The following is a 22,746-nucleotide window of genomic DNA, read 5'->3' as shown; positions in this document are numbered from 1 at the left end:
TGATAATCGCTGCCCAACAAGTTAAATGAGCTCATGCATCTTCTTCACTGAGAGCGGCTTAGATAAAGGCCTCAGAGGTCAAACTACAGGAAAATACGGTCTCATAGCTAGGTCTCACGACCGCTACTTCTCATCGTAAACAACAGCTAAAATTCACGTGGCTCACTGCCGATGATGAAATAATGAGAGCCCACTCAAGATTCTTTGAAGACTTTGGGTGATGCTTTTGTCGTGCTTGAAATAAATGACTCGCTGGATTGACGGTGTATTTGTACGTAAGAATTTTCAGGGTGTTGACGACGGTGACCCCCAAGGGCGGACACTCGCCGACGACAATATTCGATTCTTGGCTTCAATTCCACCGTAAAGAGTTTGATACTGATCAGAATTTTCTTCATGAAGCATGGACGCGGAATCGTCGAATTCTCTCGTCGGTCATTCTACCATCCCTAAAGATTCTGCAGTAAGTGAGCAAGCTCTCAGGATGGCTTGTGACTAGACGTACATATGCCGAGGCCGTCATGGATCGATCTTCCAAGTTCCAGTGGACCTCTTCTGAAAAATCACACATAAACACCAGACGAACCACACCCGATCAAGGTTGATCGCAAGCTCCGATGTACCGCCGCAAGTGGCTCTCCTCACCATCCTTACCCCTCACTAATATCGGGAAATCCCTGCAGCTCGCGGGGGTTGGGCTTGCTGGTCTAGATGGAGATGATCTGATAAGATAAAAAGTTATTGCTCACCACACTCACGCACGCAGCATTCCGCCGCCAATCCATTTATGTTACAACTACACCCTTGTCTTCTCTTTCGAGCAGACAGCAGCCTACTAGGGCCCCCCAAATTTCGCGAAAAAATTGCTGCAGAACTGCAGAAAATCGCTCGCTCGCTTGGAGGAGGGGCGGGCGGAAACGTGATAACGAACGTTGGTTCCCGCCAGCCACAACTCTATCCCGAATCCAAGCGAAACTGGACGCCCGTCAACGGAAGTAAGGCACGATCCAGGACCCTCTCTATCTCACAGTCTCACCTCAGTTATCGCTCCTCTATCCGTATCTTTCTCACACGGTCTTGCTTTTTTGCTGCTGCTGCTGCTGCTGCTGCTGCTGCTGCCACCCCGGTTGCTCTCTGCAGACCGGAGTTGAGTTAGCCTACGACGATCCGATCCAGTCCAGATGCCGCCCTTGGTTCCCCCTACGCGACGCTCGCGTAACGGCTGCATCGACTGCCGCAAGGCAAAGGTGAAGTGCGATGAGATTCGCCCCTCGTGCGGAACTTGCGCGCGGCGTAGGCTCGTGTGCCAGGGATACAAGACGCAGCCTGGCTCTGCCCAACATGCCCGGCACTCACCCTCGTCTCTGCTCGCTGCCGGTGCTGGTGCCAGTAATACCGCCGCCGCGGTAGCAAAAGAGCCAGTGTCGGGATCTGCATCAAATTCTCCGGACCAGCTCTCCGTAGCCGTCTCCGCCGGGTCTACAAGCAGCATTCCAACGACGCCGGCGTCGCAAAGCGCATCAGCAATTTCAAATCGGCAGACGCTGGCTCTAGATACGCGCACTTTTTCTCTGCTTCCTCCGGGGTCGGTGCCTGTCGCGGACCAGCCGTATCTTGAAGTCTACTTCAACAGACACCCCTTTGAGCTGCTGATAGGTCACGAGTTCGTGTGCGAGATGAACGCCAACATCGTGATGATGCTGCAGCAGGATCCGGTGGTGATTGCTGACACGATCTCGGCCATTGGCTACTCATATGACGTCGGCAGCTCATCCGCGGCGCTGTTACCGGTGTTGAACCGGAGGGCAAAGATCCTCGCCAACTTGAGGAATATGAAGCCCTCGACTCACTACTTTGAAGAGGCGCTCTTCCTGCTTCTCGGACTGTGTGCAATGGAAGTGAGTTCATGTCCCCCTTTCTTCTCTTTCTCCTGCGTGGGTCAATTTTCATCACTTTTGCTCGGGACTGGAACTTGAACCCGTGGACCTTGCATTAGACGGATGGATGGGCCACTGCACCCCAGTGACCCGAATCGCATTGCTCACAGGGCCTAGCTCGTCACTCTGGCACAACCGGGACACCATGCAACCATACCCACAGTCCTATCAAATGTAGCCTCTCTTATCAGCCACCACGTTTCTACGGGAGGCGACATATCTTCCGTGGCGAGATACTACCTCCGGGCACTGGCGAGGCAAGATCTCGTTGTCTCTCTGATCCAACTTCGCCGTCCTAGAGTTCCCAGCTACGTCTGGCTAGAAAATGAACCGGCTAAGCCTGACCGTCTGCTTGGGTATACCGTAACCCTCATGCCGTTACTAGAAGAGCTCTGCACTCTGGCCGAAGAGGTCCGCGACCAGATCCTTCAGTCCGCCTTCCCAATTAGCCTCTTGGGTGGTGGCTGCGCAACATCGCCAACAAGCACAGAAGAAAGGGGCTCCTCATCTCCGCCCGTCTGCGTCGACAGCTGGCTCGACGCGGGCTACTCCAACATTGCCCTGCGCGCCGACTCCCTCCGCCTGCGCCTCGAGTCCTGGAAGCCCACAATCTCAGACAGCCTTTCCTTCCGCTCGGCGCGTAAGTTCCGCGCCCAGGCCGCCTGCTACCGCGCAGGCGCGCTCCTCTACCTGCATCGGCTCTTCTACCTCCCCGGCTCCACGGCGGACGCGGACGGCGAGGCGCTGAGCAGGGCCCACGACGTGATGCTGTACACGAGCGGGCCTCCGTCCGAGTCCAAGATGCTGCTGTGGCCCGTCTTCATGGCCGCGTGCGAGATGCTGGATGCGGACGACCGAGCTGCCGTGCTCGACGTCTTTGAAGCGATTAGCACGCACCGCAAGACGGTGACGGTCGAACGGACGAGGATGTTTGTCGAGGAACGGGTTTGGAAGGCGAGGGATCAAAGCAGGGAGTGGAATTGGATGATTGTAGCGCAAGAGTTTCCGGGGGAGTGTTTGCCGATCTGATTTGGTTTCCATCAACTGGGAGTTCGGCCGGCGTGTGGGTGAGGTAATTAAACAGCTCACCCTGGGTTCGGGTTCGGGTTGTGGCGGCGGCGGCGGGCGGCATTCATCATGAGCCGGGACTTTCTCTCTCTCTCCACCTCATAAGCATGATTTCTTGAAACAAAACGGGTGCATTAGCTTAGCTTGCAAAATTGTCCCAACGGGACATGTTGACGTTGAAATAGGCTTCACTGCAAGCGCATCCAGTTGTTCGTAGATCGGGTCCCACGCGGCCTAGTCCTTCACGGTTAACCCGTTGTCTCGGATTAATAAGCTCTGAACCTGGCCGACCACGTTGTGGCGCAGGCTTTGGCTATCTTTGCTATCATGACAGGCTATCTTGATAAAGCACGACAAGACGTACATCACAGTTCTGAAGCCTTGGACATGGTGGATGAACCAATCATTGCGCACGGCTGTTGGCACACTTGGCATTCTCGCATATGTCTCTCAAGCCTTCTTACCCCAGCGCCAAGAGCGGATATCTGATCGACCAGCCTGTTTCTACCATCGGTCGTCTTTTCCCCAAGTGGCTTTTTTTCCATCCCAAAACTCAAGCTACTACTCTTCCAGTGTCTCCTTACAAAAATGGACAGCTCAGGTGCGGGGTCCAATGTGACCTCGGAGACAATCGGCGTCACCTTTGGTGGCAGCGCGTGGAAAGTGTGAAAAGTCTCTTGCTGATCCCTGGGGGTGGTCTTCAGGGATCTATGAATCTGATAAGGTCGAGCTGCAGATGGACTCGCACCACTCGATCAATCTGATAAGCCGATGGGATGGAGGGTGGACTATCCCGTGTGGGGGGGATGCGGTGTTTTTATTACCGACATAAGAGCCACATCTGCTCTCTTAGACCGACGTCTTCAGCAAAGTTGGAAAATTTGTACCAGCCACCGGGACGGTTCTCGAGCTTCAACTCTGTTCTCAGTTCCTCAACGAACTTTTGAGACATTGACGACAGCTGTCTGTGCAGGAGATCTATTCAATAGACTCCCATCGCTTGTAGAAAACGAGTGGGGATAGGCTTTCAACCCAAGACCCGCCATCGGCTACGTCGGCCACAATGGCGAAAAGACTGCTCGAGAGATTCCGGGTCCGCGATGACCACGAGCACGGATACGAGACGACAAAATGGATCAATCCTGATATTGCGCCACTGCCTCCCAACAGAAGAACGTGGGGAATGTGGGCATTCTTGGGTTTTGGATCCATCTCCAAGTAAGTCTGGTAAAAGCTGCATTAGCTTGATCTACAGCTTACTGACCATGCTTTCTTAGTCTTTGCATCTCAGCATGGACTGGCGCGGCTTCTTTGCTATCGCTGGGTCTCACGATCCCGCAGACCATCGGTCTGATGATCCTAGCTAGAGCCCTGATTTGTCTGCTCGTTATCGGTAACGGATGGATGGGATCAGAATGGCATATTGGCTTCACTGTGTCTCAGAGGTAAGCGCCGAAAATCGTCACCATGTTTTCCTCCGTGAAGTAAGGCACGCGAGACTTACAAAAAGTCTATAGAATTATCCTGGGTATGAACGGTGCCTACATCGGCCAGTTGATCCGAATTATGCTCTCGATTGTCTGGTACGGCTCTCAAGCCTGGTTGGGTGGTCTCTGCGTATCTGCTATGCTGAGCAGCTGGAGCTACAACTTCTTGATGATGGAGAACACGCTCCCAGAGAGTGCGCACATGGTCACCAGAGACCTTGTTGGATTCGTCATCTTTCACTTGATCTCAGTTCCATTCCTGGTGAGAAAGCCAAGGTCAAGCTCATGCTCCACACGCCTCTTAATTCTAACACCATTCCCGTAGCTCATCAGAATTGAGAAAGCCAAGATCCCCGTCATCACAGCCAACCTAATCGTCTTCGTCACAATGATGGGCATCACAATCTGGGCCTGCACCACCGGTGGCACAGGCCCCCTCTTCGAGTCCGGCGCAAAGCAGCCCTCCCTCCTCACAAAGGAATGGGCCTGGGTCTACGGCATCATCGCCTCCGTCGGCAACATCTCGGCCGGCATCCTCAACCAATCCGACTTTACGCGTTTCGCCCGCAAGCAAGGCATCCAAGTTCCTGGCATCATCTTCTCCCTCTTTATCCCGGGCATGATCGTCCCCATTTTCGCCATTCTCACCGCCTCGGCCTCCATGGAGATCTGGCAGCTCGAGGAGCCCATGTGGAACCCGCTGACTGTCATCACGCAGTGGATGATGGACGACTACAGCTCCAAGGCCCGCGCTGGCGCCTTCTTCTGCAGTCTGGGCTTTGTTCTTGGTCAGATTGCGGAGAACATCCTCGGCAACGGATACGCTGCTGGCATGGATCTCGCGGGTCTGCTTCCTACCTGGATCACTATCAAGCGTGGCGCGCTTCTGGCCGCGGCTTTGTCTTGGGCCGTTCAGCCGTGGGAGTTCTACAACACTGCTAGCACATTTGTGTCTGTGGCGGCTAGTTTCTCCGTCTTCATGGGCCCTTTGACCGGCATTATGATGACCGACTACTTTGTCATCCGCCGACAAAAGATTGAGATCAGTCAGCTGTACACCGGATCAAAGGAGGGTGCCTACTGGTACACCTACGGCTTCAACTGGAGAGCGTTTGTCGCTTGGGTTGTCTGCTTCGTCCCCGCCATGCCTGGAATGGTTGCGGCTGTCAACCCCAATGTCAAGATCAACGATGGGCTTTACAAGTACTACCTTGGCAACTACATTTTCGGTTTCCTGGAGGCTGGAGCGCTCTATGCTCTCCTGACCTTTGTTTTCAAGCCCCAGAGGCTGGGTTGCCAGGATGATTTTGATCTTTACGGCACGTTCGAGGACGATGTCGCGATCAGCAAGGGCATGGCGCCTTTCGAAAGACCCAAGGGAGTTGATGGGCCCATCGAAGGAAGATCAGTGCATCTCCAAGATGACGACTCTAAGAACAAGCCTGGGCCCTCGAGCGCTGTTTGAAAACTTTGATACCCAAACCTACATCTAGTGAAGAGGGAATGTGCTGGTGAGACTCCAGCAGTTGTTGCAAGTCATGTAGAAGGTGGATTACAGATAAATTAGTTTGCATCAAGAAGCCTTTGGGCAACAAGAAACATTGCTTGACTAAACACTGTTCCTAAACCTCTCTATACCCAATATTTTGCTATCACCTTTGCAAGGCGTGCTACCCCAGAGCTGATCTCTTCTTTCTACAATGGCCGACATTAGTGATTTACAATATCCTGAGTGTGTTGAACAGACTTACCGTCGGCGTTGCAAAAGAAAATCGGAAATGCGCGGTGCGCGGATCAGCACTTCGGGCCGCGGTAGTCATCTTGTCAGGCCCTTGCCACGCGTGATAGTACGATCCCGGAGTAAGAAGCACAAGTTCCGTCGCCCACGCCTGCCACAGCTCGTTGGCAAAGTCCTGCTCTGGATCTTTGCTCTTTGCGGCACCTTCAATCTCCATGAAGCGGTCGACGCCGTCAAAGTAGAACTTACACCAGACGAACATGCCAGCTCCGGGATCAACGAAGCTGAACACGGGTCTCACCTTGCCATCATGGGAACTCTTGACGCACACTACAAGACCCTGCGCTTCAGGTATGGGCGACTTCTCTGCAGGCAAAAGATCAAAGTGGGCGGTGAATGCGTCCAAAAGCCAGTCCCGTCTGGTACGGTACTGGAATTGCAGGTTTTGAAGCCAAGTGAGGTAGCCATCGACACCCCACTTCTGAAGGAGGCCGAGGACAAATGCTTGACTGAGGCCAGCTGGGTCCTGCGTCTCGACTTCGGTTGCACGCAGGAGACGTTCCGTGAAGACTGGATTGGCGACGAAGTACCCTAGACGCAGACCGGGGAAGAGGGTCTTCGAGAAGGAGTCGAGACGGATAACTCTGCCTTGGGTGTCCATGGAGAGAAATGTAGGTACGAGGGTGTTGAGGAACTCTGGGATGGGTTTTGGTATGAAGGATGATTCAATACAAGCCCCGTAGCCTGGGTATTGGAGGAAGTAGTAAGGATCATCTTCGACAATGATAATGTCTACTATTTGTCAGTGACGTTTCTGCGTGGACGCGAGCAGCTCGAACAAACCGAACTCAACGCAGATCTCGTAGATTTCTCTTCGTCTTTGTGTTGAGATAGTGATTCCTGTCGGATTCGATCCGACAGAGACAAGATAGAGTCTATCACTCGTTAACAACGGATATGATCCATAGCATCGCACCTGACGAAAGACTTACACCCCAGGTCTTCGTGCCCCTCTTTCCCGCTCATCCCAATTCAACAGAAGAGTTCTGAGATTTTTGGCCATGATTCCCGCCGCATCAGCAGCAACGGGTACAGCTTTGATGCCCATGGGGATCCAGAGAGCCTGCGCTGAAGGATACGTGAACTCCTCCACGATGACAAAGTCGTCATCTTCGCAGAGCAATCCCACTACCTTCGCCCATGCATTGGTATTACCGGGGTGAAGCAGGCACTCATAATCGCAGGGAGGCGAATGTACCCTCTCGGTCAGTTCCTTTGCGAGAGCTATCAGCTGTCGATTGCCAGCCCCGGAACCTGCTGACTGTTAACATTGCGATTCGGGAGTGAGAATATTGACTGAGGGTGAGGCAGTCGAAGCGGAAACACATACCATATTGAAGGAATTGAGTTAAATCCAGATCTCCTGTAGACAAGCCACGACCGAACTTCAAACTCAGTCCATCTACTTTCTCCTGGTCGACAGAATGTCGGTCTGCTGTAAGTGGAGCTGCTGGGGACAAACAGTCGAACTTGGCTTGTTCAAGCGGAAAGAGAGATGGATGAGGTAATCCTACATGTACCACCGTCAGCTTTTGTCCAATTCCAACCGTCTTGGGGCTTGATAACTTACCTCCCGCGAAGCTCACCATGCCATCATACGCCATAAATTTGATGATGTCTTTCAATGGTGAGGGATGGCGGGCCTTGCTCTTGGTATTGATGTGATGGGACAGGTCCACCATAGTGGACTTGCAACTATGAACAAGACTGCCCATATTTTCGGCTCTCTGCGTTTTCAGAAGATTGGCGGGGGGCGAATGGTTCTACAGCTCTTAATCAAAGGACAACCCGATCGTTGATGCCAACCGTACTACCTACCTTACTTAGGTCATTGACGAAAGTGTGAGAATTCATGACTTCTTTGCGCTCTTCGCGGATGAGTCTGCTATCTTATCTAAGCTTCGCTGAACTCGCGAAATCAATAGGCCTAGTCACTAATCTTACACTTCAATGAGCCATATTAGTCGGCTCCTCGGCCGGAGATCCGACCGAAGCTTGGAGAGATATCTTATCAGTCAAGTGCCCGCGGGGGAGGGAATCAGTCGTTATCGGCCCCATATCGGAACGGATCTCGGAGCCCCGCCGGAAGCCATTTCTGGCGCCGAAACCCTCGCGAGTGCTGGCGATGGCATATTCATCAACCAGTTGTGACATCAAATTCTTGGTCGAATCATCCGTACTCACATTGAACTCGTAGAAGAGCCATCGCATCATGGGCAACACCATCTCATACCAAGAAACGCCAGTCGAGCTCAAACTGGGCGACCGAGGAACCATTCGAGGGCTTCAGTTCGACGACAAATCGCGCCGCTTCACCGGCGTCCCTTACGCCCTGCCACCAACTGGCGAGCATCGATGGCGGAAACCTCGACCATTGCCCGCATCATTCTCCTACACCGACGATAATGGAAGCGCATATGACGCGACAAACTTTAAGTCCGTATGCCCTCAGAAGGCCTTCCACGTAGTCAATCCCGACGGCGGACGAAATACCTACGGCGAAGACTGCTTGTTTGTCAACATCTGGACGCCGGTTCCCAAAGAGGGTGAGGAAAATAAGAAATGGCCGGTGCAGCTCTGGATCCACGGCGGGTGGTTTCAGATGGGCGATCCATCGCAGGAGCCGGGGATGGATGCGACAGAGCTGATCACCACGGGTGGACTCAATGCAATCGTTGTGGCTATTGGATACCGTCTCAACGTCTTTGGATTTCTGGCAGGAAATGATCTCTTGCAGGAGAGCAACGGTGAAGCGGGAGGCAACTTTGGTCTTTGGGATCAACGGGTGGCCGCGGAGTGGGTGCGAGACAATATTGCCCATTTCGGAGGAGACCCAGGAAATGTGACGCTTGCTGGCCGGAGCGCTGGAGCATACAGCGCCGAGGCACAAATGCTTTACGACTTCCGGAAAGCTGGCAGCGATTCCTCGTTATGCCACCGCATTTTCATGGACTCAAACGCGATTCCAGCACAGCCGAAATCTCTCGACGATGTCCAAGACCAATTCGACGAGCTTTGCGAATACTTCAAGATCGACGCCGCCATTTCTGGAGGGGAGAAGATCTCCGTTCTTCGGGGAAAGAGTGCCGAAGAGCTTTTGGAGGCCATCCCCAAGTTGAAAAACCACACGTTCCGGCCCGTTACAGACGATGTCTTTATCCACTCGGGTATGATTGAGTACATCCAGGGCAAGAAATTCGCAGATGAATTTAAGCGCCGAGGGTACAAGTTGCTCATCGGCGAGGTTCGCAACGAAGAGACACTCTATTCTTCGTACAATGCACCTACAGAGGCGACGCTCGAAGCTCTGCGCTTACAAGTCTCGAACTACTACGCTCCGGATGTCACAGATCGCGCTATTTCGCAGTACAAGCTGCCAGGATCAGACAAGTTGCAAGACTGGCAAACAACCTTTGGTAAGAACGTCCCTATTCAAGGCAACCAATTTACTCCTGTGCCAGTTACTCACTCGTATGCCACAGGATCAATTGTTTCGGACGGACAGGTGCGCGCTCCGTCTAGGGCACTTGCAAAAGCGCTAGTCGACAACGGCGTCGATGTCCGAGACGTGTGGCGGTACCAGATCGCCTACAGACTGTCCTTCATTGACGAGAAGGTGGCGCCGGCATCGTTCGGGGTGGCGCATGCCATGGACAGGCCCATCTGGAAGTGAGTCTGATTTTCTCCCTTTCCTTATTCGAAGCAGTCATCTATTACAGGGTACGGGCGCTTGCTGACACCTGATCCAACCCAGCTTTTCAATCACCCATGGTCCGACCCCGACCGAAAGACAATTGATGGAAGACTGGATTCAAATCTTGGTCAACTTCGTGAACGATACTGAGGCGTATGAGTACGGGACGAAGAGCGTTGAGGAGATGAAAGTCTTGACCCCGGAGGCCACGATTGAAGTCCGGCCCGATGAGAGATGGAATGAGCTGGTGAAGTTGGGGAATATCTTTGCTGGCAAGTAAGCCGCTTCAGGATCCGAAGGTGCCAGTCGCATTAATTTGAAGATCTTTGTAATGTCAACTGCAGGTATGAGAGGGTTGGATGTTTGAGGCGCAAGCTGTTACACGTTCGTATGCTGCACTGGCCATGATCAAAGAAATGGTGGCTGGACTCGCTGGAGCCTGGAGGCGAGTGATTTGTGTCACGAAACAGGAATGGTATCAGCACTTGTCAAGCATCTTGCCACGTGCTTTCTCACGTGGATATCACACTCTCTTAGTATATAGACTGCTCTCATGTGCTCATTCTAGATGGGTTACTTCAAGCCACTTTAACCCACTTCATATGCCCATTGCTGCGTGCCATAACTCGTGACAATTTGGCTCCTCATGCTTATGCTAGGCCAAGAATAGCGCTCTGCATCCGCGTGAGCTCATAGTGCCTTCGAGGTAAAATCAAGAATTTAGCCCGTAGTCTCAGGGCTGACGGACATGGGTTCGGATCCTCTTATGCTTACTTCAATCCACACCCGACACCACCTAAAGTGAGACAGATCTCACTCTAGGCGCCCAATTACCTCATGTAGTCAGGGGCTTCGACTCTGAGAATTGCCAGTCCCAGCTGTCTGGCGTCCTAGGGGGTGCGCCTGGTCGACAATATGTACTTGTGCCGTCGCACACTCAAGCCTTCAAGCCTCATTTCCTTGTTCAACATCTCAAAAACAGGGGCAACGCTCACCCGCGATGCTTCACTCACTGCGATGGTCGGCATGGGGTCCAGAATACTGGGCCTTGGTCGGTGGCATCGTCTCTTTTGCCGCAATGGCGGTGCTCCTCGCCCGCTTTGATGGCAAACCAATTTTCACATGGAATGGAGTGACCCTCAACACCGTAGTCTCGATCTTGTCGGTAACTATGAAGGCTGCTGTCGCATTCGTCCTATCGGAGTGCCTAGCCCAGTGGAAATGGATTCTCTTCACCCGCGAAGATCGACCACTCATCGATTTTGATCGCATCGACGCTGCCACTCGTGGGCCCCTCGGAAGCTTGCGGATTCTATCCCGAACGAGAGGCGCGTGAGTCTACTCCGAACATATCCTACCATCTGATAGAAGGGCCGCTAACAGGGTCTTGGCACCAGCTACGCCGTCCAACTTGGTGCTATCCTGACGCTCCTTGCCGTCGGTCTTGATCCCCTCGCCCAGCAGATTATCCAAGTTCGAGAAGACGTCGTCTATACGGGCAGCACTCAGACAGACAAGGGCCCACTGGCACTTAACTCCGGCACGAGTACATATTCCATAGGCACAGCGCAGGTCACATCATTGTCGAGGCAAAATTCGACCATCACGGAGAGGTGGGTTTCCACGGACACACCGCTATCCATGCAAGGGGCGATATTGAACTGCCTCTCCAAATCACCTTGGGAAATTCAGCAGGAGGCTTTGATCCAGTGCCCCACGAGCAACTGCACATGGGACCAGTTTACTAGTCTAGGGATATGCCATAGGTGCAACGACCTCACATCGGACCTGAAGCAAGTCGGTGGTTTCGGACAAGCGATAATATAATCGCTTTGGCGAACACCACATTGGCTGGGTATACAGTCCCGGGTACAGCATTTTTCCTTCCTAACGGCCACTTCATTGCCAATATCGATGGCTGCCCCCCATACAACGGGCGTTACGCGGACTGCGAGAACGAACAGCCATTAGACGTCTACTCGGATGACAAGTACCCCACCACGTCCTACGGAACTGGAATACCGAGCAAGACCAACTCCATGAAGGATATCGATACGCTCTTGTGGTCAATGAACACTATTCACCCAGACATGGAGGCACTCAACAAGTCCACCGGGTTCACTCCCGGCGAGTCGGAGAGGGGCTCCACGGCCGGACTCAAGCTTTGGCCGGACATACCGATGCAGGCCACAGAGTGCGCACTCTACTATTGCGTCAAGCGGATCGATTCAGCAGTCGAAGGCAACCAAATCAGGGAAAAACGTCTCGGAAGCACTCGATTCCAGACGAGATCCAGACTCGTGGATACGCTCTCCAGAATACGAGGATGGCCAACCAGGAAACGTCATTTCGAAAGAAGCAAACGGCACGCTCGAGTTCGACAGATATTGGTCTGCTGTTCCTAACATAGAGCTGAGGCTTGAATTCCCCAACAACAAAAGCGAGAGCTACTACAGAATTTCCGAAGACTCCGTCAAGTCGATGAGCGCGCACATGCAGGAGCTGTTTCGCACCAATGTGTCAGGCACTCTGGATCAGAGGGAGGAGATTGAGAAGCTTTTGGGATCCGATGCGGTCGGCTTCAATGGTGTATCATTCGGTCCTTATGAGAAGTTATCAATGAAGGCTACGCCGCCTGCATTAGACAATCTCTGGACTTGGACAAGGCACAACATCACTAGCACATTCTACACCCTTGCGACAAGTATGACCAATGAGATGCGGAGGAACTACGCACCAGGACAGAGTCAGAACCGCGGAATAGATACGGACCGCTTTCAAGATGGTTCGTTGGGTAACTATGGCAAGGTGGGCAAGCCCACGGTGCTCTACCACATCGAGTGGCCATGGATTGCCCTCCACGGCGTGATGCTGGTCTCGGCGACTGCATTCTCACTTGCGACGCTGGGCAACTCTAACAGTCGAGGCAGCGTGCCATTATGGAAGAGCAGCTCCTTGGCTGCCATCAGGCATGGTCGTGATGTTGGCGGTGTTCTCAGTCGTAGCACCACCATGGGTGAGTTCCAAGACACTGCAAGGAAGGTCCGTGTGAATTTGCGTGGAGAAGATGGCGAAGAGACTAAGTCTTGTATTGATCGTACAACTGGCTCTAGCCCGTCTGAACGATGAGATAACTACTCTGTTAGAAATTTGATGGAGCTGTTACTCGGATTATCCTGCTGATATCTTGACATGCGACAAGATGTTGTTCTCTGAGCCGACTAATACTTGTATCTGAAGTGAATATTCTCTCTGTCCGTCATATCGGCCTCCGCGTTCAACTTTCCCAGACGCTCACCCTCCTCTTTCGAAATCCCTTGCTCGCGAACAAGCTTATCCCGCCTCTTGTTCTCCCAAATATCTTGGGTCACAGGTCAGCTTCTACATTCGGATATCAAAACTTTTGGCCACCACTTACAATAGAAACGCCATGTAGCCATGCTGCAGAACTCCACGCAGTAGAGAACAGCACACGCAGTGAGGCCGCGGATGTACTTGGGGGCGTCGGATGCCACAAACATTTGGGCACCGACTGCGTTACCAACACAGTAGGCAACGAAGAGAACTGTAGATGTGACAGTCTTCTTGGTTCTTCCGGCTACATTGGACGGCAAGAATGTCCAAATCACTATGTCTCGTCAACACATGTGTGTCACATAACAGGGCAAACATGATGAGATGCGAGATACTTACTGAGACCTGGTAAGGAACCAAAGACCTGAAGGATATACATCCCCCATCTAGTCCATTTCATCGTGTCCGTGGGCAGAAAAGCCAGAGCCATCATGCCACTAAAAGCTGGCACGAGAGAAAACATCATCATCAAGACTAAGCAAAGTCCAAAGTCAGTTGGGTCAAGGCTCCAAATCCCGTTATCGTAGGCTTACATCTAAGATTCGGCTTCTTCAAAGTTACAAATCCCACTACCAAGAACCAGACGATGCTGACGCAGTAGTAAGGCGTGGAACCTTTCAACAACGTCTCCAACGGTGTGAACCCAAATGACTTCCAGATCAGTTTCGAAAACGTCGTATTCGCTCCGTTAGGCAAGGCGTTGATTATGGTGACGAAGAAGAAGAAGTATGTTTGGGGATCTACAGACGAGAGTGTCAGCTTTCGGTGTCCTCTTATTGTATCTTAGTACTCAAAATTCTTACCCTTGAACGTCGACCACACCTGATCCCATTTGAACTCGGATCTCTTTTGACGATCCGAACCAGTCTGATTGACGATGACTCGGGCCATCGCAGCTTTCTTCTCGTCTTCATTGAGCCATCGGACTTCGCGGGGCGTACCGAGGATAAACCAGACGAGGATCCCGCACGCGATGGTCAACCCGCCGAGGAACAGCGAGATTCCCTTCCACTAAGAAACGTCCGTTAGTCAAAGTCAGCTATACGCAATGCCGGTGCTTGACTTACTGCAGCCAAGCCTCCCGGGTCTTTCTGAGCGTGCAGTCCGATTCCATACATGCAAAGTCCGGTGATGATGTTCATTCCGGCATTGGATGTTCCCCAAATCAGAGACCTCAGGGTATGTTCCTGGGAAGTGTACCATGCTCCAGTAATGAGCATGAAAGTCGGCGAGATCGTGCACTCGAGGGCACCCTGCAGCGTGCGAAGAATCATGAGGTGCGCGAAGTTCTTAGCAAAAGCGATGCAAAGAACAACTACACCCCACAGAACCATCACAACCGATAGGAACTTGCCAGTGTTGCTCTTCTGTATCAACCAGTTTCCGGGGAACTCGCAGATGAGGTAGGAGAGGTAGAAGATTGTGCTCAACCAGTTGAACTGTTCGCCCACAAGGCCAGTGTCTTCTCGCAGACCAAAAACGGCTTGGACGCTGAGGGACGTCTTGTCGGCTTGTTGCGTGCCGTAGCACACCCACATCAGGGGGAGTAGCCATAGATCGATCTTGAAACGCAGCTTTCGGAAGTAGCTATCGGAGTATTCGGTCGCATCTTCGATGGTGCCCTCGAGGACGTCGTCTGGCTTGCTTGTCTCGTCAATTTCGGGCAACTTCTTGGTATCGGCTGCGGAAGCCATGTTGGACCCGGAAGTTGATGGAAGAGAGCTCAAAGTACGGCTAACAATATCCGGATAGGAAGGTTTGTGGACAGTTCCGTTTAGATTTCCACTTCGAGACCAACTTTAGGGTCCACTCAACTAAGAGAGAAAAGCATTGTTTATATCTATTACTACCTTCAAGAGCGGTCAATTGATGCTGATGCTCCGCTGGTGTTATCAAAGTGACTCCTGGTTCTTTGAGCCCCTAGTCCCGTTCTAAGGTCTTTCGGCCGGATCTCTTCCGGACAACTCCCACTAGGTGCGGTAGCCGCGATACCGGAGATAACGGCCCAGACCACATTCCTGGTCACAACAGCCATCTGTTGACAAGGATGGTCGCGTTGTACAGAGCTAGTTATCTGCTTGGCAACTGACTTATGATTGTGAGCAAATGACGGCCCGGGATCCGGCCGAGCTTACATGTGCTCAATGTTAATGATCTATCTTGGGGTGCAAGCATGATGATTCAGGGAGCTACCTACATGTACTCATGCAGTTTTATTGGAGTATGCTTTCTATCGAACAATACGATAAGACCATCCTACCTTAGTGAAGGGGCACACTTGCACGAACTCTCTCAAGGCCCTGGCAACAACTCACGAAGTACCTCACCGCACCATGGCCAACCAAATCCAGTCCCCCGTCGTGGATGCATCAGGAAAAACAAGGCTACGTGAGTCTTTAGAGCGTGCGAGAAGAGGCCAAGGGCCCAGTGTTGGCCAATGGCTGGAGTTTCCAGGCTACTCTCTGGCGAGGACGGTAGCACCGTTGGGTGAGGATGTGAGTGAACGAGTACCTTACATCATGCACCCTTCGTTTTGACTAAAGTTTGCAATGCAGTGGGTTCTGATAGATACCGAGCATGGTAACATTGATGATAGTCAGATGTATCTCCAAGTTGGTGCGATCTCATCCTCGGGAGTTTCTCCAATTGTGCGAATACCAGCTTCAGAACATTGGATGATGAAAAGAGCTTTGGACTGTGGAGCGCATGCGATCATGGTACCAATGTGTGAGACCAAGGTACATTTCTTCAGCCATAATCAGACATCATTAAGCTAACAGCATACTCAGGAGCAAGCTGAAGCTATCGTTCGTGCTTGCAAGTATCCCTCTTCCCGCTGGCCACAAGGTCTTCGAGGCGCAGGGGCTATGTTTGCCCCCGCAGCTTTCAACCAAACCGGTCGAGAGTATCTTCTTACCGCCAACGACAACGTCATGGTGTGTGTACAAATCGAGAGCCGAAAGGCCGTAGAAAATGTTGAGGAGATCGCGTCCGTCGATGGTATCGACATGTTGTTCATCGGACCCAACGACCTTGCTTCATCGATGGGATACGTAGCATTTGACCATGCCTCAACACCCGAAGTTCAGGAAGCATCAGCCCGCGTGCTTGGAGCTGGACTTAACGCTGGCAAATACGTCGGTCATTTTGCACTTAGTGCTGAAGCTGCGGCAGCGAAGTTTGAGCAAGGGTTTCACTTTGTTAACTGCGGAGCCGATATCGTTGCCATCACAGCTTGGATGTCTGGGGAAATGGCCAAGCTTAAGGGCTTGGTGTCGACTTTGGGAAGGGACACAAGCGAGGTTAAACAAACAGCTGATGGAAACAAGGGTGCCGAGGAATCAAAGGATAGGATGCATCCTATTAAGTTTGATATTGGCTATAGCTAGTCAATGCACTGACAACTATGAAGAGGCCGTTTGGTTGTCCAACACCCATTTCACTCCATCGACAACGATCTCCGGTTGTGTCATCTGCACGAAATGCCCGCTCTCTTTTGCAAACACAATTTCACTCTTCCTAGACAGCTTTAAAAAATCTCTCATGAGCCCCTCAGTCTTCGCATCAACGCCCTCAATCATGTCTCTAACATGTTTCCTCTCCTCCTCCGTCCCATTCCCCTTCGCGACGCCCGCAGCGTACAGCCCGCTCCAGTCCCTGCTTCGCGTCCCAGCAATCACATACACTGGCTTATCCCCAAGAAGCGGCTGCTTCTTCGACAAGCCCTTACTCCTCAGTGTTTCAAAACTCGGCGCGTATCCCTCGGTGTCCTCCCGTCCCGCAATCAGCTTGTGCTTCTCGGTGGCCTCCTCCGCGATGAAAGCGTCCCACTCTTCCTCCGTGAGCTTATGCGACGCCGCCAGACCCCAGCCGTCGTATGTCTTGACTCCTGCGGCGATTTTTGTCCAGAGAATGAGGTCGTTGACATCTAGCACGAGCGGTGCCGTCTCGTGGTTCGCGTCTACAAGGACCAGACCCGCCACCTGGCTGATGCCCTTGAGCGCGAAGTACTCATGCGTGATTACGCCAGCCCATGAGTGCCCGACAAGAATGAGCGGGTTCGGAATGGGCGCGCTTTCGATGAGGAGGGCGAGTTCTTGGGCGATGTTCTCAGCTGTTGGCGGGTTGGGTGAGGGGTCCGAGTTGCGGTTGCCGGAGCGGTCGTACGTGTAGCTCCGCAGCTGGGAGGGACCGAGGAGGCGGACTACGGCTTGCCAATTAAGGGCATCACTGGCTACGCCGGACACAAAGAGTACGACGGGATCGGCTGGGCTGCTGGGCTCTGGGCCGTGGGCGTAGAGAGCTAGAGAGTGGGTGCCGATATTGACGAGGCGGCCGTTTGGAGGGAGAGTTGAGGCCATGGCTGGGCACTCGATGTGTGACGTTTGAGTGCTTTGTATGATCTCGACAACTCACGGTCGTGGTGTAGCTTTGAAAATCACGCTGAGCCGATGAGACCAAATGCAGCTCCGGGTGTTTGAAGAGCGCAACTGATGAAAATGATATTGGAGATGTTGAGATTATGATGGAATGTGTTGGTTCACGGGGTCGTATACGACAAATAGTGGTAGCAATTATCACTCGTCTGTTGGTGATCCTATTGCTTGTTCGTCTTCTTTCTATCTTACATTGTAGGCAGGAGTCGGTCGAAGTAGGTAGTGACGGCCTGGGTGGTTGCCCCACCTTTATCCGGCCGTGATGACTAAGCCAGTTGTCCCACTTCGCCCAGGGCAGGTGCCAGCCAGCCCATGGTACCTGCCTATTACTCCTTATCAGCCTTTACTGTTCCAACAGAATGGCTTTGTAATATCACCACTCAGCGCCCTTCTGAATGCATGTGAAGCCGCGCTGTGCCGCACGGCCCACTAATGCTTACATCTGTGAAATCGTGCTTATTTCCGCTTCATATTAGTGACCGGCTCACCCTGTTAGACATCCACGCATGGGATCGCGCAATCTTGCGCCAGTAGCTAACCAGGCCAGACGTTCCGCGTCATGCCTGGACGACCTATCGTAGATTCATCCGATCCATGAAGCAAATAGCATAGGATCCATACATCCATCATGCTGAGTCGCCCCCGAGCTAGTAGTGCTAGGATTCCAGGTTCCACTGACAACATCTACCAGAGAGGATGATACAGCTTCGACATCAGCGAAGGGTCTTTTGTTGGTCTTGCGGGCGTCTTCCGGCGAAACTCGGCCTTCATTGTGACGATAGGCGGGCGAGTCTCCAGCAATCTCGCTGCGGCGTCGGACTAGCAACTGCTCAATGATTTCTCTACTTCTTTTGGCCCCAGACCACCGAGGCTCTAGGTCTTTGAGAGATTGGGCACACTTCTCTGCATCCTCCAAAAGGGCCGCGTTGCTGCGATCAAGAGGCACTCGGAGACTGCAATTCAAGCCTCGTAAGCATTTGCGACTGATGTACCAGGAATGACTACATGTATTGTAGGCTGTCACTTACAGGATTATACCCGACAGCATAAGATAGTGGACGCAGATAGCCAGATGGTGTGAAGATGGCACCAAGTCTCGAACCATATCAGCGACATAGATGCAACCTTGCGCAGCATTAACGCATTGGTCGATGGCACCTGAAACGTCCACTTTGTTTCGTAATGCGGACTCTCTCGGATAGTTCAAGAAATATCTGTATTCTATCAACAATATGATTTGATGATCAACGGGAGCTAGTTGCACATACCTATACAGGTTTATAAGAGATCCTGCGTGTAAGAAAAAGGTAATAACACAATGAACCATGGATATGTCGCCATGTTTCTTGTTCTTTCTGTTTGCCGAGAACTGAATCTCACCCGGTAAGCTCTCCAGCCACTTTCGAAGAGCCTGATCATGAGCATCAACCCGGGCCAAAAATCTGTGAGTTTTGTCTGCATCTGCAGAGGCAATCTTTCGTAGTTTCAGGGGAGAACTGAACTCTTGTATCTTGCCTGCGAGCCGGCAGAGTCTGGCAAATGCCAAGAAGCCGCTCATAGGACTCATCATAGCTTCTTCGTCGATAGTCCTTTGACTCTTGATTCCGGACACAATATCTTCATCTCGTACATCTAATGGTAGCTCACAGTGACAGTCTTCGTCTTGAACAGCTAGAGGACGGCCAAGGCAAATTGAAGTTGTTCTGCAAATAGTCGTGGATTTCTTGTCAGTCAAGGAAGTCTTTAGGGCGGAACAAGAGCTACAGTACCTGTCCAGTGTGTATACACACCACCACACTCTCCGAGAATGCTCCTGAAAGGCAAGCTCCTTGGAGCTCAGCCCAGCAGGTGATGAGCCTTTTCCGACAGTCACCTTTCAAATTACTTTAGCAAGCTTCCAATGGACAACGAAAAGGGCATCCTACGCAATGATCACTGACATGCAGCCCCATGTCAATAGCCCCTCTCACGGCTTGTCCGGCTAGATTCCAACTCTGAGAAAGAGTGTTCCACCCTGCCGAGCACATCGACAAAAGTCCAAGACATTGCACCTTCTCAATGGAGGACTCTCCGGTTGATGCAGTCAATATGAGAAGGGCCTTTTGATAAAATTCAATGCCCGGCAATCCACTTTCCAAGTTAGACGGCAAAAGCCCGGATGCACACGCGCACACGGCGAAGAACACCATAAGAAATCTGCCTCTCTTAGGTGAAGAGGAGTCCGTGCCAGATCTTAGGAGTTTTTGATAACGGTTCATGAAGTGAGGCTTGATAAGAATAGGAAACGTATAGTGCAGCTTGTCAAAGTACAGGCTCACAAGCAGATCCGAGACGTATTGTGGCGGGCGAGGTAGGCTTTCCGGTCTAGGGATATACGGAAGCGGGGGCCAGAGTTTCCCGCGGACAAATGAAGGTATCTCGAGGTCTGCTAGGTTTGGTGTTTCGTGACTAACTCCGGTAGAAGAAGGCGTGGTCGTGATCAAACTCGGCAGCAAGCTTTTCGCTGCCTCGACAATGAGATTGTTCGCTGCTCCACCTACAAAGCTAAAGATTCCAATAATCAGTCTTCACATTCGGAAACGAAAGTCCTTCAGGTGCAGTATACCGTGGACGGCCGTAGGAATCTCGTACCAAGGCACCTGCTTGGCTGAGATCCTCGGCACTCGATTTAGCCAACCTCAAGGTATCGACGACAGTGCTAGAGCCATCATCGTCGTCATCGTCGCTTTTGGATGATGAAGTTTCAGATTCCTCATCTATCGCTCTCGTTGGATCGTTCATTCCAGCACTGCCCGCGTACAGAGTAAGGTCTGCATCCGTCCCTAAGTCCCGCCGAGCTGGAGACGTGGTTGCTTGAGATAACAACGTAGCAAATCCTGGAAGAGACTTAAGGATCTCAGTTACATGTACTTTGATACAGTCGGAGGGCTGATTTTGGCTTGCTGAAACAGGTGAATGTTGGTTGAGAACGCCGATAGACTGCGATAGCTGTCCTGTAAGCACTTCTAGCCGTTGGCAGAGTGTATCCATCTGTTGGCATCGTGCTTCAAAGGATGTAACGTAGCTACTCCACTGTAAGACTTCTGTGCATGTAGGTAGGTTCAAGTAGATAAGGCGGGTATCTCTTACTAACGGCTGGCAGAAGCATTGTCCTTGGTCCCGGGGAACTCGCATGTCTGGTCACGGGAGCTGCAGTTATGACAAGGCTGTTTTCCATCGCATTTGATCTTCAAGTTTGTTTGTCAGCCTCCACTTTATACTTAACGTCGTTTAGTGTTTCAGCATTAGGAAACAGACCTTCTTGCGGCGGCAAGCAAGGCAAGCCTGCCAGACCCGGCCGGCGGCCGAGTCGGCGATGGGTGGGCCTTCAGGCTCGGTGCCGCCTACGTCTTCTCGGGCGGACATGGCAGATTTGGTCAAAGTTGTGAAGCTGGAGTGGGAGTTTAGTAGTACAAAGACACAATCTTCCTAGAAGGTCATCTCGATGATCAGTAACAAGAAGGAGTAAAAAAGCACGGTAACCCGGAGGCCGACCGGAGACGATCGGAATGCTACTCGGCGGCCTTATCTGCGACTAAAATAGCGCCGACTCCACATTACCCCATGCTCCACCTTCTCTATCTTGTGTGGCATTACGGATAAGTAAGGTCAAGATTAGCATCTACGGGTCAAGGCCTAATAGACAAATCGCAAAAAAGAGTTCAGCACCGGTATAGCTATACCTCCTAGTGCTGATACTGGCAATCGAACTCGAACTTGTAGCCTGTCGTGGAGTAGGGTGTGGGTATAATTAACAACTACTGGTAGACAATTGTGGGTGGCTTCCGAAGAAATTCAAAAACACAAACAGTTTGAGACATGGGCAGATTACATGTACATGTACTGCAACACTTTTACTTTTGGCGCCGTGATAGATAACAGCATGGCCCATCGTGTACATGCATCCATCATATCGTTCCTACATGTACGAAAACGCTAACTGAGATCCGTGAAAATGAATATCTTCAGTAAAACAACCTATCCTCGGAATTAGAAAGTTGATCGCCCATGACCCATGACTGCAGTGTTAAAGATGCAATCACAGCCTCTGTCAGCGGGAACAAGAATTCTACAAATGCAGAACGTTCTACTTCCGCGCCAGGCTCTTTGCTACCCTGCTGTTGAAGTAAGGTAGAGACAGGCTCGGTCCCCCAGCCAAGCTTTCCTCAATGCCAATCACGCGGCCATGTATGATATACCTATAAGGAAACGCGAAAATGTATTCTGACAATCTAATATGAGACCGAGAAATCCTTTGATCAAAGTCCTCCTCAAAATTTCTTGGGGATGACAGCCGTGTGTGAAAAGAAAACAACGATTGCGAGTGTAGAAGATTTCCAGTGAGAGGCGGAGTTGTGGTAACAAGCGTCTAGGCACATTGCGCTATTTCCGTCTAAAAAGACTTGGATCAGCAATCTATCCAAAGGGCATATGCAACCAAAAGTTATACAATCACTCACCACTGACAGGCGACGAGGGGCTCGAATCGTGTATACATTGTGCATCATCTAAGTATATAAAGGTCTATCAGCGAACGTTTACTTGATACGTTTTAATGTTAGGTTGTAGGTTCGCTCTCACATGCACATTGTATGAACCACCGCCAAACTTGTCTTTCAGTAGGGACGTCAATTTCGCGGGATTGATGACTCTGGCAGAGATGTCCTGGTCCTGGCATGGGGGCTCTTCATTGAGGAAATCGCCATGATCATTCAACGATAACATCGGTGTTGAGATATCGCACATGGCAATTGTCTTGACAGAAAATAATACGAGTTGTCTGGAAGCGGAAAAGAATAAGAAAGCCCAGGCAAGTGGCCAGAACTTTCCAGCAGCTTTCAGCGAGCAGGTAGGGACTTGACTGCTTGATATAAGGGTGTGCATGTCGCCCCTATGCGCTGGTGCCGGACTAGCTCCGTCATATTCCGCAGTC

General features: G+C 51.7%; 11 protein-coding genes across 11 annotated transcripts; 6 read left to right on the top strand and 5 right to left on the bottom strand.

The window, feature by feature from the left end:
• The first annotated feature begins 1,097 nt into the window (after positions 1-1,097).
• Positions 1,098-3,311, top strand: BDP81DRAFT_429882 (fungal-specific transcription factor domain-containing protein). Its single transcript, XM_060590559.1, has 2 exons — positions 1,098-1,898; positions 2,055-3,311. The coding sequence occupies exons 1-2, from the start codon at positions 1,182-1,184 to the stop codon at positions 2,964-2,966; spliced, it is 1,629 nt and encodes a 542-aa protein (XP_060444165.1). The 5' UTR covers positions 1,098-1,181; the 3' UTR covers positions 2,967-3,311.
• A 59-nt stretch (positions 3,312-3,370) lies between these two features.
• On the top strand, positions 3,371-3,735 carry BDP81DRAFT_429880 (uncharacterized protein). Its single transcript, XM_060590558.1, has one exon. The coding sequence runs from the start codon at positions 3,400-3,402 to the stop codon at positions 3,622-3,624; it is 225 nt and encodes a 74-aa protein (XP_060444164.1). The 5' UTR covers positions 3,371-3,399; the 3' UTR covers positions 3,625-3,735.
• A 215-nt stretch (positions 3,736-3,950) lies between these two features.
• Positions 3,951-5,957, top strand: BDP81DRAFT_472340 (NCS1 nucleoside transporter; the record flags this gene model as incomplete). The annotated part of the gene is made up of 4 exons (XM_060594613.1): positions 3,951-4,223; positions 4,283-4,450; positions 4,523-4,754; positions 4,818-5,957. Exons 1-4 carry the CDS (start codon positions 4,069-4,071, stop codon positions 5,955-5,957), a joined length of 1,695 nt encoding a protein of 564 aa, XP_060444163.1. The 5' UTR covers positions 3,951-4,068.
• A 167-nt stretch (positions 5,958-6,124) lies between these two features.
• Positions 6,125-7,972, bottom strand: BDP81DRAFT_395142 (pyridoxal phosphate-dependent transferase; the record flags this gene model as incomplete). The annotated part of the gene is made up of 6 exons (XM_060588036.1): positions 6,125-6,187; positions 6,244-7,022; positions 7,074-7,165; positions 7,223-7,544; positions 7,621-7,800; positions 7,861-7,972. The coding sequence occupies 6 exons, from the start codon at positions 7,970-7,972 to the stop codon at positions 6,125-6,127; spliced, it is 1,548 nt and encodes a 515-aa protein (XP_060444162.1).
• A 427-nt stretch (positions 7,973-8,399) lies between these two features.
• On the top strand, positions 8,400-10,383 carry BDP81DRAFT_429873 (Alpha/Beta hydrolase protein). The gene is made up of 3 exons (XM_060590557.1): positions 8,400-9,706; positions 9,773-9,959; positions 10,045-10,383. The coding sequence occupies exons 1-3, from the start codon at positions 8,503-8,505 to the stop codon at positions 10,262-10,264; spliced, it is 1,611 nt and encodes a 536-aa protein (XP_060444161.1). The 5' UTR covers positions 8,400-8,502; the 3' UTR covers positions 10,265-10,383.
• A 679-nt stretch (positions 10,384-11,062) lies between these two features.
• Positions 11,063-13,106, top strand: BDP81DRAFT_407202 (uncharacterized protein; the record flags this gene model as incomplete). The annotated part of the gene is made up of 5 exons (XM_060589000.1): positions 11,063-11,316; positions 11,382-11,530; positions 11,956-12,178; positions 12,270-13,026; positions 13,098-13,106. The coding sequence occupies 5 exons, from the start codon at positions 11,063-11,065 to the stop codon at positions 13,104-13,106; spliced, it is 1,392 nt and encodes a 463-aa protein (XP_060444160.1).
• A 99-nt stretch (positions 13,107-13,205) lies between these two features.
• Positions 13,206-15,032, bottom strand: BDP81DRAFT_461792 (major facilitator superfamily domain-containing protein; the record flags this gene model as incomplete). The annotated part of the gene is made up of 6 exons (XM_060593819.1): positions 13,206-13,345; positions 13,403-13,612; positions 13,678-13,812; positions 13,872-14,078; positions 14,142-14,349; positions 14,406-15,032. The coding sequence occupies 6 exons, from the start codon at positions 15,030-15,032 to the stop codon at positions 13,206-13,208; spliced, it is 1,527 nt and encodes a 508-aa protein (XP_060444159.1).
• A 639-nt stretch (positions 15,033-15,671) lies between these two features.
• On the top strand, positions 15,672-16,727 carry BDP81DRAFT_322319 (2-dehydro-3-deoxyglucarate aldolase; the record flags this gene model as incomplete). The annotated part of the gene is made up of 3 exons (XM_060584687.1): positions 15,672-15,833; positions 15,894-16,076; positions 16,128-16,727. The coding sequence occupies 3 exons, from the start codon at positions 15,672-15,674 to the stop codon at positions 16,725-16,727; spliced, it is 945 nt and encodes a 314-aa protein (XP_060444158.1).
• On the bottom strand, positions 16,673-17,929 carry BDP81DRAFT_429870 (Alpha/Beta hydrolase protein). Its single transcript, XM_060590556.1, has one exon. It carries the CDS (start codon positions 17,697-17,699, stop codon positions 16,743-16,745), a length of 957 nt encoding a protein of 318 aa, XP_060444157.1. The 5' UTR covers positions 17,700-17,929; the 3' UTR covers positions 16,673-16,742.
• Positions 17,930-18,357: 428 nt separating this feature from the next.
• BDP81DRAFT_321665 (fungal-specific transcription factor domain-containing protein) lies at positions 18,358-21,179 on the bottom strand (the record flags this gene model as incomplete). Its single annotated transcript, XM_060584637.1, has 8 exons — positions 18,358-18,727; positions 18,803-18,963; positions 19,039-19,477; positions 19,544-19,631; positions 19,681-20,318; positions 20,380-20,838; positions 20,904-21,001; positions 21,072-21,179. The coding sequence occupies 8 exons, from the start codon at positions 21,177-21,179 to the stop codon at positions 18,358-18,360; spliced, it is 2,361 nt and encodes a 786-aa protein (XP_060444156.1).
• A 362-nt stretch (positions 21,180-21,541) lies between these two features.
• Positions 21,542-22,742, bottom strand: BDP81DRAFT_429868 (uncharacterized protein). Its single transcript, XM_060590555.1, has 3 exons — positions 22,395-22,742; positions 22,274-22,321; positions 21,542-22,206 (listed from the first exon to the last, which is right to left on the bottom strand). The coding sequence occupies exons 1-3, from the start codon at positions 22,695-22,697 to the stop codon at positions 22,183-22,185; spliced, it is 375 nt and encodes a 124-aa protein (XP_060444155.1). The 5' UTR covers positions 22,698-22,742; the 3' UTR covers positions 21,542-22,182.
• Positions 22,743-22,746: the final 4 nt, after the last annotated feature.

Source organism: Colletotrichum phormii, assembly GCF_030913505.1.
Source record: "Colletotrichum phormii strain CBS 102054 chromosome Unknown BDP81scaffold_12, whole genome shotgun sequence".
NCBI classification, from domain to species: domain Eukaryota; kingdom Fungi; phylum Ascomycota; class Sordariomycetes; order Glomerellales; family Glomerellaceae; genus Colletotrichum; species Colletotrichum phormii.
This window is presented reverse-complemented; position numbering and strand designations above follow the sequence as displayed.